Genomic DNA, 14,978 nt, shown 5'->3' on the forward strand with positions numbered 1-14,978 from the left:
CTACATTGCTTTCCAACTATCTGTCCAGAGCCAAAAGGAGCAAGGCTGCCTAAAGCCAATAATTATTAGACTATGCTTCCAGCCACCCACAAATCCATGTCAAGTACCAAACCCCAAGACGTCCTTCCGGTTATTCAGAGAGAAAGTTGCTCTGGTAGTGGGAAGTCACATCTGGATAGTTTATGGAGCTTATAATAGTAAACTGAACTAGCTGAGCTCAAGTGCCACTACAGCAGCCGGCCTGCTAATGGGTCTGAGGTGTATAGGTACAGAAAGATCTGTGGTGCTAGGAGTGGCATAAGACATGGTACCACTTGAGGAAAGCTGCTACCCTCTCCTCTCACACCTTCACCCCCTCCTCCTCTACCACCTCTTCTCCTCTTCTCTTTTTATGTTTTGCTGGTGTTAATGCAGCAGCAGCAGCAGCATGCCTCCACCTCCTCTCTGCCTCAGGAAAATAAGGGGGTTCTTCCCCAGAGCAAGACATACTGAGAGAGGTGGAAAGTGCCTATACTACTGCTGTGTTTAAACTTTTAAATAATGTTAAAAGACCACCCCAGGAAAGTGGCAGTGGTACAGGCACTCTCCTGGGTTGCTCGGAGGAAGGACACCCCTACCCTTCCTAAATGCAAGGCAGAGAGGATGGAGACGCTGAGCATGCTGCCACCGTGTAAGGAACAGCAAAACATGGAAAGCCTGGGAAGTAGGGACAGAGAAAGAAGGGCAGATGAAGCAAGCAGGCGGCACTCATTTACTGCCCCATCATCAGACAATGCTTCCCAAGAAAATTCCTTCATTTTGCCCCATGGATGGGCCAGCCCTGTGCAGTGCAAAGAGAGGGCAGAGAGCATTCCAGAACTGGTTTCTGACCCCCATGTCAAAACAAAGCTGCTTCCCACATTTCAGGCAAGTTACCTGTCTGCTGAAGAGACGCTGGAGGAGACCCTTTTTGGGCTGGATGGGTTGTTGTCCCTTCCAGTCCAGATCAGGCGGTATGGCTCCATCTGAACCAAAAACATTCAGCTCTTTGAAACACTCTGTGTCTATCATCTAGGGGAGAATAAAAAGACTATTGGTCTTCCCTGCTCAGGTCCTCATTGACAGGGTGTCTCCATGACACTTGTCCCAAATTAGCTACTTATACAATACCTCAGCCAGTCATTTATGGAACAGCTTTGCACCCCACCCCCAGCAAGTGCAGATGACTCAGCGTGTCTTCCCTTCAGAAGCAGAAATTCTCCTAAAGAGTAGAAGAGCACCTACCTCATTCTGCCAGGGAATAGGGACGCTTCCTGTTGCAAACTTATGGTAGAAGTCATGGTCGGTGGGCTCCAGCTCTACCCCCTTGACTGTAGAGAACTGTTCAATGTCCAATACATCCTTGCAATAAATAGCCTGGGGCTAAGAAGAATGCAGAAAAAGGAGCACAATGAAAGGGCTATTCTCCTACACCTGAACACAGATGATAAGAGGAAGACTCTGCTACACACGTGCATTCTGAACTCACATCGGGTTTGAATGGTGGGTCGAGCATCCCTGCTTCCAACCGCTTGAAATTCAAGTGTTTAAAGAGAGGGTGCTCTTTCACTTCCTGAGCACCAGCACCTCGACATCCCAGCCGTTCCAGTGGGTCTTTACACAGGAGCTGTAACACAGCACAGGGGGTCACACGAAAGCCTCTGTACTGCCAGACAGGCACGTAGCAAGGGAGGGGCATAGAGGGTGGGCTGCCTCTAGCTCCAGTCTGGCAGGGGCAGCGCAGGGGTAGCACCGCCAGCCCCTCGGCCGCGCATGCCGCTGCCCTTGCCTGAGCACACCGCCCTTGCCCAAGCGCGCCGCCGCCCAAACGCCACCATGGACGGACTGTGCATGTGCGGACATGCTCAGTCCGTCCTGGTGCATTGTGACGTTACTACGCATGCGCTAGGACAGACTGCGTATGTGCCGCCCCGGGCAGCCAAGCGGCACCGTTCACCACTGCTGCCAGAAGGCTTTAGTTACAAAGGGCAACAGCCCCAGCCTCCAGGAAGATGAAACAAAACCTAAGCTGAAAATTGCTTTAAATGTTATTTTTGAACAATATTCTGGAACAGAACTTGAACCATCATTGGTAGAATGGTGTTTTTTTCCAACTGAACCCAAAACACAGCTTACGTTACTGGTTCTGAATAACTGAATAAAAGCTGATAGGATATCAGCTCTTGACTGCACTGTGGCCTTCTAAATCCCCACATATGACAACTCTAAAGTAAAAAGACATCAAAATCATCTGGGAGGATTTTATTTTAATATTATGCTCTTTTTTGCTCAGATTTCTCAGTCCTCTTAAAAGGCAGTAAACAGCAAGAAGGATCCCTGTTGCTTTATTTCTGAGACGTATACCCTGTCCTCCACTAGCCAATCAGAAATCCCATGGCTTTAAGACAACAATCCACAGAAGTTACAATACAGAATGAATGTATCTTGTACACTGAGAGACAAAAAGAAGGCTGCTGGAGGGGAAGGGTCTAGTCCAATAGCTGCATTCTAGGGTATCCTGGATAATCACAGGAAGCATGGATTATCGTACATATCAATCTGCATATTGAAGGACATAAAAGTTTCTTACATGAGCAAGCAACCTCCCTCCCAACCAACCATTGCTTATTCAAGCCTCTTGCAAAATGTGAAAACTCTTAGCTATGTAAAGTGAGTTATAGTGTGGAGGAAAGAAGTAAATAAGGCTTGCTAATTCTTCCAAACATCTGAGACTGTTATGTATGCAACAAGATTGATGACTGGGACACAGAGCACTCACATGATTTCATACCCCACCCTCAGTTCTTCTACCAATCTCTTTACATTTACTAAAAAATGAGAAGGGATTTTTGAAAATATTGATGTGTATTTAATTGGTAAGTGACACTTCGGAGACCTCCTGCTTGAATGGAACCCTCTGCATTGGTTATGACTGAGGTTTCCTTTAATTGTTTAAGCTCCCATAAGCTAACTGAGAGAATAAATTAACAGGATGAGACAAGGGAAAGCTTAAAATATTTAACTGCTTGATGCCAGGTAGGTAGGTATTCTAGGAAGGGATCTAGGATCATGTCACAGTTGCTGCTAGGCCATATTGCACCATACCCTACTCTTATTGCAAATAAAAATGTTCCAGGAGCCAGGTTGAAGAGGGATGAAGAACTATTGAGTACAGATGAGATGGAAGTTTTCTGAGTCCGACTCTAAACTTCTACCGAGCTACAACTGCCCTGAACAGAAGTATTTTTACAATTTTTGTTCATATCACAAAGGTACACTGCCTTAATTTCCTGGCTGCACCTGGCTCTGGAGATGTCATATACACAAAATGAGATCTAGTACCAAAACAAAAGTTATGGTGTACTGCACTACTCTGAAGTTAGTGTCCAGTGAGCAGGTACAGCTTTCTCAACGTACCCAGAGCCCTCTCAGAAGTGAGCAGGCACCCCCTTTAAATGCTAAAAGGAGGGTAACTAGCTGAAGGATGAGACAATATATGTACCATGGAACAGAGAGAACGGGAAGCAGGTGAGAACTTCTCAGAATACTCTTCCTGCACATCCTTCACCAGGCGTTCCACTTCTTCACGCTTAATCTTCTTCCTGCGCTGCTGAAATGGAGACTGGCCCTCAATCATCTCATATAGCAAGCATCCTAAGGCCCACCAGTCAGGGCTGAATGTGTACCGCTCATTCTTCACAACTTCAGGAGCTGCAAAAGTAAGAACCATTTGAACAGGCCTGTGGATATTCTTCAAATGCATGGTACTGAGTGTTAAGGGAAAGTTTGTAGCTCAGTGAAGGGGAACATGATTTGCACACAACAGGTCCCAGATTCAGATCCTAGTATCTCCATGTACAGCTGGGAAAATCTGTAACCCTAGTGAGCCATTGCCCATCAACATAGATAGCATTGAGGCAATGTTCAGGCAGCTAGCCATGAGCTCAATAGAACTGGTCAAACTTATGCTTGTGTTGCCAAGCACAATTCCAAATCTCATGTTTAATGTAGTGGCAGTGTAAGTACAGCACTTGCAACTGCTTTAAGAAGCAGCAGCAGACGACAGGAAATGGAATGCTTAACAGTCCCCCAGCTAGGGTTCAGTGATGTGCCACAAAGAGGAGCCATCTCATCCTGTACACCTTTGTGATGTACTTTAGTCCTTGGCAGGATTCACCTAATGATTCCCCATCAGCAGAAGCCCTGTGCAAGGTGCCCCCCCCCCAAAATCCAGAGCCATAGCTATGGTGTGGTGGTGGCGGCTAGCCAGGTTTTTGCCCCAGGTGAAGCTGCCAGAGGGGCACCGTTGAGGCTTCCAGTCTCTCTCTCTCTCTCTCTCTCTCTCTCTCTCTCTCTGTGTGTGTGTGTGTGTGTGTGTGTGTGTATGCAAATGCGTGTGCTTGTGCCAAACTGGGTCTTTGACCTGAGTGAAATAAAGCCTAGTTTCGTCCCTGCCTAGGCACTCCTCAAACTTGGTGGGAGGAGGAGATGGGAGAACCCCCAGAACAGAGGGGGTTGTTCCATCTGGCAAACTTAAAAGGTTGTGCAGATGGAAAGTTCAACAGAGCATGATGTTTAATTCCTCCCTTCATCCTTCCACATTGCCCAACAATGTCTCAAATACCATCCTTTCCCCCCCCTCCTAACAGCCTAACAATGCAAGGAAGAGTCAATGTCTGTAGAACATCTACCAAGATATACTAATTAAGAGAACGTAGGCTAACTGGCACCATACCAATACTGTATTTTCCCCACCACCATGTTTTTGGCTTGCAGTAACTGGAAAGAATTTGTACAGAACATGGCACCACAAGTCAACAGCAACACCGAACTCCACTTGCTTTGCCAGTTCTCCCTAATCCAATGCATCCTTGTTCTGACACTCGAAAGGGGTGCCAATTCTTGCACAATTTTGTTATCTAGACTGCTGCTGTTTGGACATGAGGAAAATGTTAGTCCCAAAGTGTACAAAATTACAGCTTTGCAGAAACAAAGGAGCTTGTTTGTTTTATAAGCACTGTAAAAAGAATTAATTCACCTCCATCTAATTTCCTACAAAACTTAGGGCCCAAATGTAATTGAAGAGAAGGAATGCTTAGGATCAAGTAAGGTATTGCCAAAATAGAAGTAGTGAAATGGATTACACAGCAATGAAGACAAATGCACTTTCTGAGTCAAACTTAAAGATTTAACTGATAATTTATCTTCTTAGGAAACTAATATCTTACCAGAATGTCGAACCTAAGCTTAGGGTTTAAGTTTCACTGGATTTCCAACATACTACAGTAGCACCCACTATTGTTCTGAACTGCAAACTTTGACAAGATGTTGCTTTTACCCAGTGTCCTTAGCTGCTGCGCTTCATGGTCTCCACGTTGACCCCAGTCAATTCAATAGGGCATTTCTTGCATACTCACCCATGTAGCCAACTGTTCCCACCCGACCTTTTATCGTCTGTCCCTCCGGAACATAAACTGCGAGGCCCAGGTCAGAAATGCGGATGTGACCTTATCAAAGGAAAGTGAATCATGCAAGTGTGCAGTTTGCAGATTTCCCTCAACCCAGAACAAAATCTGATATAAAAACTGCAGAGATAGCAGTGAAGCCAGAGTGTTTAGAACAGACATTTACTCACCATGGTCATCCAACAATATATTTTCTGGCTTCAGGTCCCTGATGGAGGAAAATAGATTGTGTAAGACCTCAATGGGTTGCTTCTCCAGGACAAGCAGAGAAGAAGCATCATAAAACATATAAGCAAGAATTAGTGATGCCAATATCACAGGAAAATATGAGCTATATAGCCATACCTTTCACATATGGAAAATTTGTGAGGCAGAGCCACTTTCCCAGTACAATTCCCCCCCCCTTCTTTCTTCCTCTTGAGCATTAATGAGAGTCTGATATGTTTTGGATTCTCAGCTTGGAAGGAGAATGAAAACCTGTGCTGGTGAGTTCTGGGAAACTAGTCCTGCCTCACAGATTTCCTCGCTAAATTCTGAACAACTGCTTTTACAATATAGTAGCAGTGCTTAAGATTTTGCACAAATCCTTGTTAACATAAAACCCCAGTGTGACCCCCAGCTGCACCTGGGAGAAAAGACTGTTCTCACCTGTAAACTATCCTTTCATGGTGGAGGTCTTCCAAGCCACAGCAGATTTCAGCAGCATAGAAAACAGCCCGTGGCTCCTCAAAACCGGCTTCTCCCATGTGGTAAATGTGGAACTTCAGGTCCCCTCCATTCATGAGAGTCAGGACCAAGCACAAGGCATCTTTTGTTTCATATGCATAGGCCAGACTCACCTACAAAACAAGCAGGCCAGTCAACCACTAGAAAAGCAGAACAGCCTTGCACAGCATAGCACCTACATACAACTGGCACAATTCTGCACCAGCTATACACAACAAAATAGATGCTCAAAACAAGATGCAGGATAATTTACGCATCCTGTACACAGGAAGAGTTAACTTTGCATAAAGCTTTTTGGGTAAGAGGTGAGGAGGAGCTGAAAAGTATGGAGGGAGTAGGGTTAATAGCAATGGGTCTCTACATGATAGTAAGTTGCAGATGGAGAGAACAAAAAGAGTAGCCGAGCTACAATTGCTGCCAGGGCACTTTTCAGCCACTGGAGCAGCCTTCCCCAACTCAGTACCCTTCAAATATTTAGGGCTACAACTCCCAGCATTCCTGATTAGCAAAGAGCTGATGGGAGTTGTAGTTGAAAAAATATGGAGGCCACCAGGCTGGGGGGGAATGCACTAAATGAAGCACTATTCCCTTATCACTCTTGTCCCCTTCAGTAAGACAGATAAATCCAGCCAGACCCCAGAGTAATGTACCTTTATTATATCATCACAATTCTTCAAAAAGCCAACTGTGTAGGTTCCTCCCTCCTGATATTTGCCTGGCTAGAAGAGGCAGACAACTGAGTGGGAAAGGCCCACAAAACTGGCCCTGTTCATATGACCATAACTTTCAAGTGTTGCAGTGGCAGTGAGAGACGAAGCCATGGAAAAGCAGCCATGGCACATTTGTGGTCATGCATTAAAGCTTAAAAGGGAGGGAAAGTTTTCTGCATAATATTGTATGAAAAATAATGATTCTCTGTATCTTCCCCACAACATCTCTGGTAAGTGAAGAACCTGCATGAGCTGGCTATTACTAAAGGGATCTCTATACAGCCAGATCCTAGTTTGCAAATGCAGTAATGCAGACTTATGGCCCAGAAATGTAAGTCCAACAGCCTTATCCTTTTCTTGCCATCTGGGTAAGATTCCACATATTGCAGTCCTCCCCTGAATTAGTCACAATTGTTTCACCAGGGTGAGAGAGTCAAAGACATGGCCACGTCCTGTCTCAGCCTCAGTGCAGAAGTAAAGCAGTTCCTATGTACTTACTACAAACCTACTGTTCACTTTCTCCAGTATTTGCTTCTCATTCAAAGCCATGGCTTCCCCCTTCCGCTTTTTTATCCGCTTTTTCTCAAGCTTCTTGCAGGCGTACATCTTCCCGGTGGCCCGCACCTGGCAAGCACACACCTTGAGGGAAGAAGAAAAACAAATAAATTATAATAGGGCAGGTAACTCTTGGAGTATATAGGCTCTGATAAGGGGGTTATTGGATCCCAAAATCATTACTCTCACTTTGAGATACTGAAAGCAAAAGTGATGTGGTACCATAGAGATTAAGTAAATGGTTTATTGTGGCACACCATGAAAGCCCAAACTTTCACTGGAAAAATTGGTTCACAATTGTGTTGCTGTAACAAGAATGTGACAAACTCAGAGCTCAGAATCAAATCCAAAATGAATGGTTGAAGGACTCAGTCCTGTTGAATCACTCCCAAGTCACACCTAGTATTCTTCTGCTTGTGAAGTGCTGCATGTAAAAGGAGCATAAAAGATACTTAACAGTCAGCAAAATGCCACCCAACATTCAGCTAAATAATTCTAGGTATCAGCATCTTAGGTGACCAAGAGTCCCTTCATATAGGACTCTTATTCTGTGTGAGAGAAAATTTTTCCATGCCCTATAGATTCTTGAAGCAGACATGGGGCTACCTTCTCTACATTGCTCAGACTACATACCTCTCCAAAGCCTCCCTTTCCTAGTACGCGATACTGGCGGAAAGTGTTCTTGGTCACATGCTGCCTGAAAAGAGAACAGAGGAAACGAGATGAACTGAAAGTAGTTCACTAAAAACAGTAAAATGGTTATCCTGATCCCCCATGGTGCAAAACTGCTTTGGGGCAGAATCCAACGTGGTGTGAGCAGACTTCTGTCAGCCCTCTGGAGCAGATTCTGGGGTCTGCAAAGGAGAGGAGTCATGAAAGAGCAGAGGAAAGTGAAGTCTCACTACACAAGCATACATGTTTCACTCACACATGGAAAGTGCTGGATTCAGCCCGTTGTTCTGCAGTTTATGCAAGGCATAGTATACACACAAGCTTGACGAACTAGAATATAGCATGGATTAAGACTACATGGTTAGCAAGTTTCAAGGCTGACAAAATGAAAAGCAAAAAGTGATATTGAAGAGGACTTGTTCTCACTATATGACCAGGAGTCACCAGCTAGCATTTTCTCTTTCACTTATCAGTGAAAGTATCAAGGGCATTAGATTGAAAAGCAAAGCTACACTTATCTCTGACCCCATAGCAAAGTGGAGGTTTACCTTTCCAGATATTTCCATTGCAGGAAACGGTTGAAGTAGATGCTGTCAAGGTAGTCAGCAAAAGGCGCCACACTAAGGTAGTCATGGATGAGCCTAGAGGAAGGAAGCGGAACCCATCAGAAACAGTGAGGTTTCCCTGTGCCACAAAATAAAGAGAACAGAACCTGAGGCACCTCTGGGAGAAAAAAAAGCTGAAATGAACATCAAGTTTTAAAGCTTGAGATGCTTCAGGGGCTTTGATCATAAGGCCAGGAGACTGCCAGAGACAGCAGACATTGAGAAGGCTCAGGCAACATGCTATCCAATCTGGAGAGCAATAGGAAGGAATATGATGGTTACTTCCCTTTTCAGAGGCTGCCAGAGAAAGCAGGGCTCCAGATCAGAGGCTCTTTGTTCATACACCACAGCCACGAAGGTCACTGCCAGAGCTTTTTGCACAGCTGCAGCAGCAAGACCTGGGGCCAGAAATCTGAATTATATGGGCAAATGCAGCAAGATGAACAGCACAAAGGCAGGGTACTCTAGGCAAGGCTCACTTTTAAGAAAACTCCTTTTGATACTGCCATAGCTTCCAAGCGCCACCACTGCCATCAGTACAAAGTGCCACCACAATGTTATCTGCAATCATCCAAGCCTGGTCTGATATTTGCTGCCAAGGTAGTGAGAGATGTTTTAAAGGTAGGTCTTATTTAAACCCTGCCTTTCTTCCACTGAAATCAAGATGGTATACATATGGCTCTCAGGCAGCCAGTCTTCCATCTAGGTATTAACCAGATAATACCTGCTTGGCTTCAGCAAAGGCTGCTGCATCATGTGCCTTCAGACTATGCCCTGGGACTTCTAATGAAAGTACATTGTTCCCAAGGGAGACAGAATACAAGCCAAAAGCATCATCACAACAGTCTGGGGTGACTCCTTTTCCATTCACCATCAAGAGCAAGGTAAGCCATCTAGCAACTCAAATATTAATAACCTTATAAGACACCTATACACAACATGATGACACCCACTGGCTCTCCTACAGCAGGGAAATAAACAGTACATATGCAATGAATTCCAAGGCTTGCTGGTGACAACCCAATTACAGATGCAACAGGTTGTCTGCAAAGTTAGCCCCTACTAGACAATCAGCGACTAGTGTCCTGGGAAATGTGCACATCATGAGACAAATTCCTCCCAATCCCCCCACTCACTTGGTAGATTCCTTAAAGAGTTCTTTACCCGGTTCCTGCTCCAGTCGCTTAGAACACAGATTAACTAGCTCCAAGGGCACTTCAGGCACATGATCCACACCCTGAGGGTAGACAGGAAAATCAGAGTTCTGTTGTTTTTTATATCTATGAATTCATACCCTGCCCTTCCCATAAATCCCAGAGCAGGTAACAGCATTATTAATGCAACCAACAATACAAGAAAACAATGAATAGTGAGACCAGATAATCTAACCACAATAATTACATATTCATTACTGCAGCAACTAAGTATTCGTAAATGCCTGGGTAAACCAGGAAGGCCTGAGTCTGACCCTGGAATGTCAATGAAGTTAGCACCAAGTGCCCCTCATGTAAGAAGCTGTTCCAAATTTGGGGCATCACCATGGAGAAGGTACTACTAACAGACTGATAGAGTCAGGTTCAGCACCAGGTTTGAAGGGGGTCCTGGGCAAGGTGCCTCTGGGCCCCTCCAAAGCACCATCCTGGGGTGACCCCCAGCGAGCATACAGAGTGGCAGGGGTGGACAGCACCAGGGGAATGTGGCAGGGTGTGGCTATGGCAGCTGCCCAACCTTGTGCTTTCCCTTCATCACCAGGCCCTGAAAATTTAAAAAGATTGTAATAATGCCAAGCTTGCTGGGGGGTCAGGTTAACACTTGGGGGAGGCAGCAGTGCTGGCACAAATAATTTTTTTCTTCCGAGTACCTGGCAGTGAAAGGACAAGTGCTGGACAGATGCTGCCACTACTACCTTTCCTCCCAAATGCCTCTGGCTCCAGACATAGTATTGCTCTATTATGGGGAGAGCCTGTGGGACATGGTGGATGCTTCTTATTCTTGGTATTAGCTCTTGGAGTGCCAGGCACTTAAAATTAAACCTGGTGTAAGTCCTCGGAGGTCCGCAGCTCCCCACCCCTGCTGCGAGCTAATGCCAGGCCCAGGTTCCAATGTTTACTCCCTGTTGGTAATATTTAGGCGTGTCCTTGACCCAGCTTGGTCTAGGGCAAGTGCAGCTCTCATTAAGGCAACTTTCCCTTTGTTTAGCTATTGCAAAACTTACCTTAGGGGTCAAATACTTCTCAATCAGGAGCTGCCCACACTCTTTTAGTTTTTCATCAGGGGTTACTTCATACTCTGCCTATGTAAGAATGAGGATAAGAAAGAAATATTCAATTATTCTACATACCTCTCCCAAGAATAAAAAGGCAGATGATGCAAACCAACCACATATTCTTGTATAGTCCAAGAACCACCACCACCTATTCCAGACTCTACTATGAGCAGAATATGAGTACTATGAAAGTAATGAGGTAAGAATAAGGCCACCTCCATACACTCGGATTTGCAATAGGCCACACACCAGGGTCCCTTCCTTCAAAACTTAATCAGCTCCCATGCTTAATCCCCAGGAAGGGGTTCTCACACAGGTGGGCTTACCACAGCATCCAGGAACTTGACGCAGTGCATAAGCTCAAGCCGTGTTTCACAAAACAGTCTGAAAAGCAAACGGCCAATGGGCTGCTTCTCACACAAACTGTGGTAGTCCCGCTCTGGAAAGAAAAGAAGCATTAGTCAACGGCTACTAACCCATACCACAATCAGGGACCATTTAAGAGAGGACACTAAATCCATTTTCAAAAGAATTTACTTGGATCTGATCTGAAGCAACCACTTTAGCAATCAAAGATTAGGAGGAGAGTCCATTCCAGGTTCTGAAAGCTATTCAATGGAGCAGATAACCTGTGTGTGTGACTCATTTTAATTCCCAGCCATAAGATCTTCATGTTAAATCTTTATCTTCAAGAATTTAAGTGCTCTCTTGAGTAACTGACATTTCCTTCTGGCCACTGCACAGAACTAATTTTGCAAAGTCACTCAACTGCTTATCAGAAAGTTTAGGAACCTGCATGGCCACAGATGAATCAATCAATATATCTTGTAACTCATATAGCAGGAATGGAGAACTTGTCGCTTTCCTGATGATGTTGAACTCCAAACCCCCATCATCCACAGCCAGCCATGTGGCCCAGCAACATCTGGAGAGTTACAGGTTACTCACATCTATACAACAGGATATTAAATCTCTTTGCAGCAGGATGGAAACATCCACTGCAGCATATCTTCTCTAGCAGGATGTCAATAAACCTTTTTCTTCTTTTTCTATGTAACAGAATCACCACAACTCATTGCTCCCTAGGAAGGTGCTGCTGGTATTTTAAATCAAAGTACAGACTATTTAACACTTGTTCAGAAAAGGAGGGGAGATCTTATCATGCACCAGCTTAAGGCTTGCTTCTTTTCACGTTTTTTACCTTTTGAGGCGTCATAGGTTTGTTCGAGTGGATGAGCCCCCCCCCCATTTTGGCTATAACAATAAAGACAGGTCAACTTGTCCACCAGAGGAGTTACCTGGCACAACTACAAGTCAGACATACCAAGTCCCCACATTTAGGTTAATTTTTCATGGCTTGATTTTATGCTCTTAACCTGAAGTCTATACACCAGAGGTGTTGTTCCCTCTCCTTCACATCACTGACATAATTGGAGGGAGTAGGGAAAAGAGGAGTGACATTATTTTTAAATTTTACATTTTATTGCTTTCAATTATTCATACAGAAAGACAATGATCAACAATTTTACTCTCTCTCTCTCTCTTTCTCACCACAGGAGGAATGACATTATTAAATCATGTTAAAAGGATGCCCCTGATCTGGGCATGTCTTCTAATCTGAACAAAGCTAGAGAAGTGACATCAACAGCGAAGCAACAGGTCAGCCTCCTTAGGGTAACTTAATTCAGCTGTATTAGGTATAACTGAACAGTTAGTTCACACAAGATGCAGAGCTATGGAAGAATTAATGAGTAGAGGCTAACAGAAGGCAGCGAGGCCAGAACAGCAATATCATGCAGAGAAGCAGTAGGCAGTCTCCATCTGTAGGCAAGTGCTTTGGGTTCGCAGAATCCTTTAATTATTAATTTCTTGAAGCACACAGAAAAACCACAATGGTTATGGAGAGGTAGGTTATGGCTGTGGGGTACAGACTGACTAGTGTAGCTAATGGTCCCTTTCCAGGGCCCCCAATTCTCCTTCTAATCAAGATTCATGCTCAGATCAAGAGGCGTGTGCAGAAATACAGGACCTTGTAACTTTGCAAGAAAGAAACAGGCCAGCTATGCTTCCATCCCTATGATGGAGGTGAGGAACCTCAAGCCCAGGTGCCAATACAGCCTCCCAAGCCTCTACCCCAGGCACCCCCAAACTGCGGCCCTCCAGATGTTTTGTCCTACAACTCCCATGATCCCTAGTTAACAGGACCAGTGGTCAGGGATGATGGGGATTGTAGTCCAAAACATCTGGAGGGCCGAAGTTTGGGGATGCCTGCTCTACCCTACCCTCGAGATTCTCCCCATGTCATGTCCCTTCCCCATCCCTGCTTCACACTGTCTTGGAGTGCTTTTGCCTGGCTGAATGGTGTCCCTGAACTGTGATGATGCTTCTTGCAGTTTATGGGTTTGTTTATCTTCCACAGCTGGCAATATTTTGAACGAACCTGGCAGTACTTTGTAGCTCCACCCATAGGTGTAGCCAGGATTTTTTTGGGGGGGACAGGCCTTTTGTTAGGGGGGGCAGAACCTCAGTTAGCTATGTATTTTTATTGATGGGGGGCAACTGCCCCTCCCTGCCCTCCCCCACTATGCCCATGGCCCCACCCACTGTGGTGGAATTAGTTTAATCATCACTTCCTAGGAAGCCTTTCTTCTGTAAATCACCCCACCCCAACTCTCTTATGGAGCATGTTGTAAGTGCTCTCCTCTGTGCAGCAGTTGCTCTAAGGAAGCTGTGGTTTCCTGATGTAAGAATACAGTCGAAGAAAACAAAGCCAATGCAGAAAGTGTGGAGGGGGGAGGGGCCATATGCAAACTGCACCATTTCCTTCTCTTGCAGGAAATGAGTGTATTGAATGAAGGAAGGTGAAGGGGTCAGAGCCTGGCAGGATTAGAGGATTCTTCATAGCTCTAATGGATCATGGACACTTCTGCAGAAAAAATCTTTTCTACCCAGGCCACGTAGAGGCAAGCACTTTGCTCTAGGCAGGCAGCTCTGTGTTAAACCAACCTGGCCCAAGGTCTCCATAATGAGAGGGAGGAAAGGAAATTAACACAAAAGAAGGACAAAAGAGTAGGGAATCTCAAGTTCCCCCCCATTCTTTCAAAGAGAAAGAAGGTCCATACGCAGGGATGGAGAACCTACCATCCAAGTAATGTTGGACCTTAACTCCCAGAAGCCCAAGTCAGCAACATGAATGGCCAGGGTTGATGGAAACCATAGTTTAATAACATCTACCGTGTTTCTCATATTTTAAGGCATCCCCAAAAAATAAGCCATGACAGGATTTCCAAGGGTTGGTGAAAAATAAGGCATACCCCGAAAATAAGCTCTAGCGCAAAGCCCTGACCGAGCGAGAGGCGAAGCCGCGGGACCCAGCAGGAGCCTCGGTTTCCCCTGTGCAAAGCCCTGGGACCCCGCAAGAGCCTCAGCGCGCAGCGCGCTAACCCCCGTGACCCGGCTGGACCCGCAGCTCAAGCTGCGGCAGCTGGCAGGAGCCGCGGCAGCTGGCAGGAGCCGCGGCAAAGCCCTGGGACCCGTCAAGAGCCTCAGCACGCGCGTGCTAACCCCCCGGGAACCGGCTGGAGCCGAAGCTCAAGCCGCGACAGCTGGCAAAAGCCGCGGCGAAGCCCTGGGACCTGGCAAGAGCCTCAGCGCGTGCACACACACTAACCCCCGGGACCCAGCTGGACCCGCAGCTCAAGCCACGGCAGCTGGCAGGAGCCGCGGCGAAGCCCTGGGACCCAGCAAGAGACTCAGCGCGCGCGCGCTAACCCCCGGGACCCGGCTGGACCCGCAGCTCAAGCCGCAGCAGCTGGCAGGAGCCGCGGCGAAGCCCTGGGACCCGACCCGTCTAGAGCCTCAGCGCGCACGCGCGCTAACCCCCAGGACCCGGCTGGAGCCGTAGCTCAAGCCACGGCAGCTGGCAGGAGCCGCGGCGAAGCCCTGGGACCCAGGAACAGCC

At 46.2% G+C, this 14,978-nt stretch overlaps 1 protein-coding gene across 2 annotated transcripts in view; it reads right to left on the reverse strand.

Annotated features, from left to right (window-relative positions):
* Positions 1 to 14,978, reverse strand: part of GRK6 (G protein-coupled receptor kinase 6) — a 33,008-nt gene that overhangs the window by 5,825 nt on the left and 12,205 nt on the right. For both annotated transcript variants that reach the window (XM_035105865.3, XM_088662106.1), the window contains exons 3-15: positions 11,344 to 11,456; positions 10,967 to 11,044; positions 9,888 to 9,988; positions 8,695 to 8,787; positions 8,108 to 8,171; positions 7,418 to 7,558; positions 6,132 to 6,322; positions 5,654 to 5,691; positions 5,436 to 5,525; positions 3,521 to 3,729; positions 1,508 to 1,645; positions 1,264 to 1,401; positions 916 to 1,050 (exon numbers count right to left, since the gene is read on the reverse strand). In XM_035105865.3, coding sequence (XP_034961756.1) covers positions 916 to 1,050; positions 1,264 to 1,401; positions 1,508 to 1,645; positions 3,521 to 3,729; positions 5,436 to 5,525; positions 5,654 to 5,691; positions 6,132 to 6,322; positions 7,418 to 7,558; positions 8,108 to 8,171; positions 8,695 to 8,787; positions 9,888 to 9,988; positions 10,967 to 11,044; positions 11,344 to 11,456 — 1,529 coding nt within the window. The remainder of the gene's footprint in view (positions 1 to 915; positions 1,051 to 1,263; positions 1,402 to 1,507; positions 1,646 to 3,520; positions 3,730 to 5,435; positions 5,526 to 5,653; positions 5,692 to 6,131; positions 6,323 to 7,417; positions 7,559 to 8,107; positions 8,172 to 8,694; positions 8,788 to 9,887; positions 9,989 to 10,966; positions 11,045 to 11,343; positions 11,457 to 14,978) is intronic.

This window comes from Zootoca vivipara, chromosome 2 (assembly GCF_965207765.1).
Source record: "Zootoca vivipara chromosome 2, rZooViv2.hap1.1, whole genome shotgun sequence".
Classification (NCBI taxonomy): domain Eukaryota; kingdom Metazoa; phylum Chordata; class Lepidosauria; order Squamata; family Lacertidae; genus Zootoca; species Zootoca vivipara.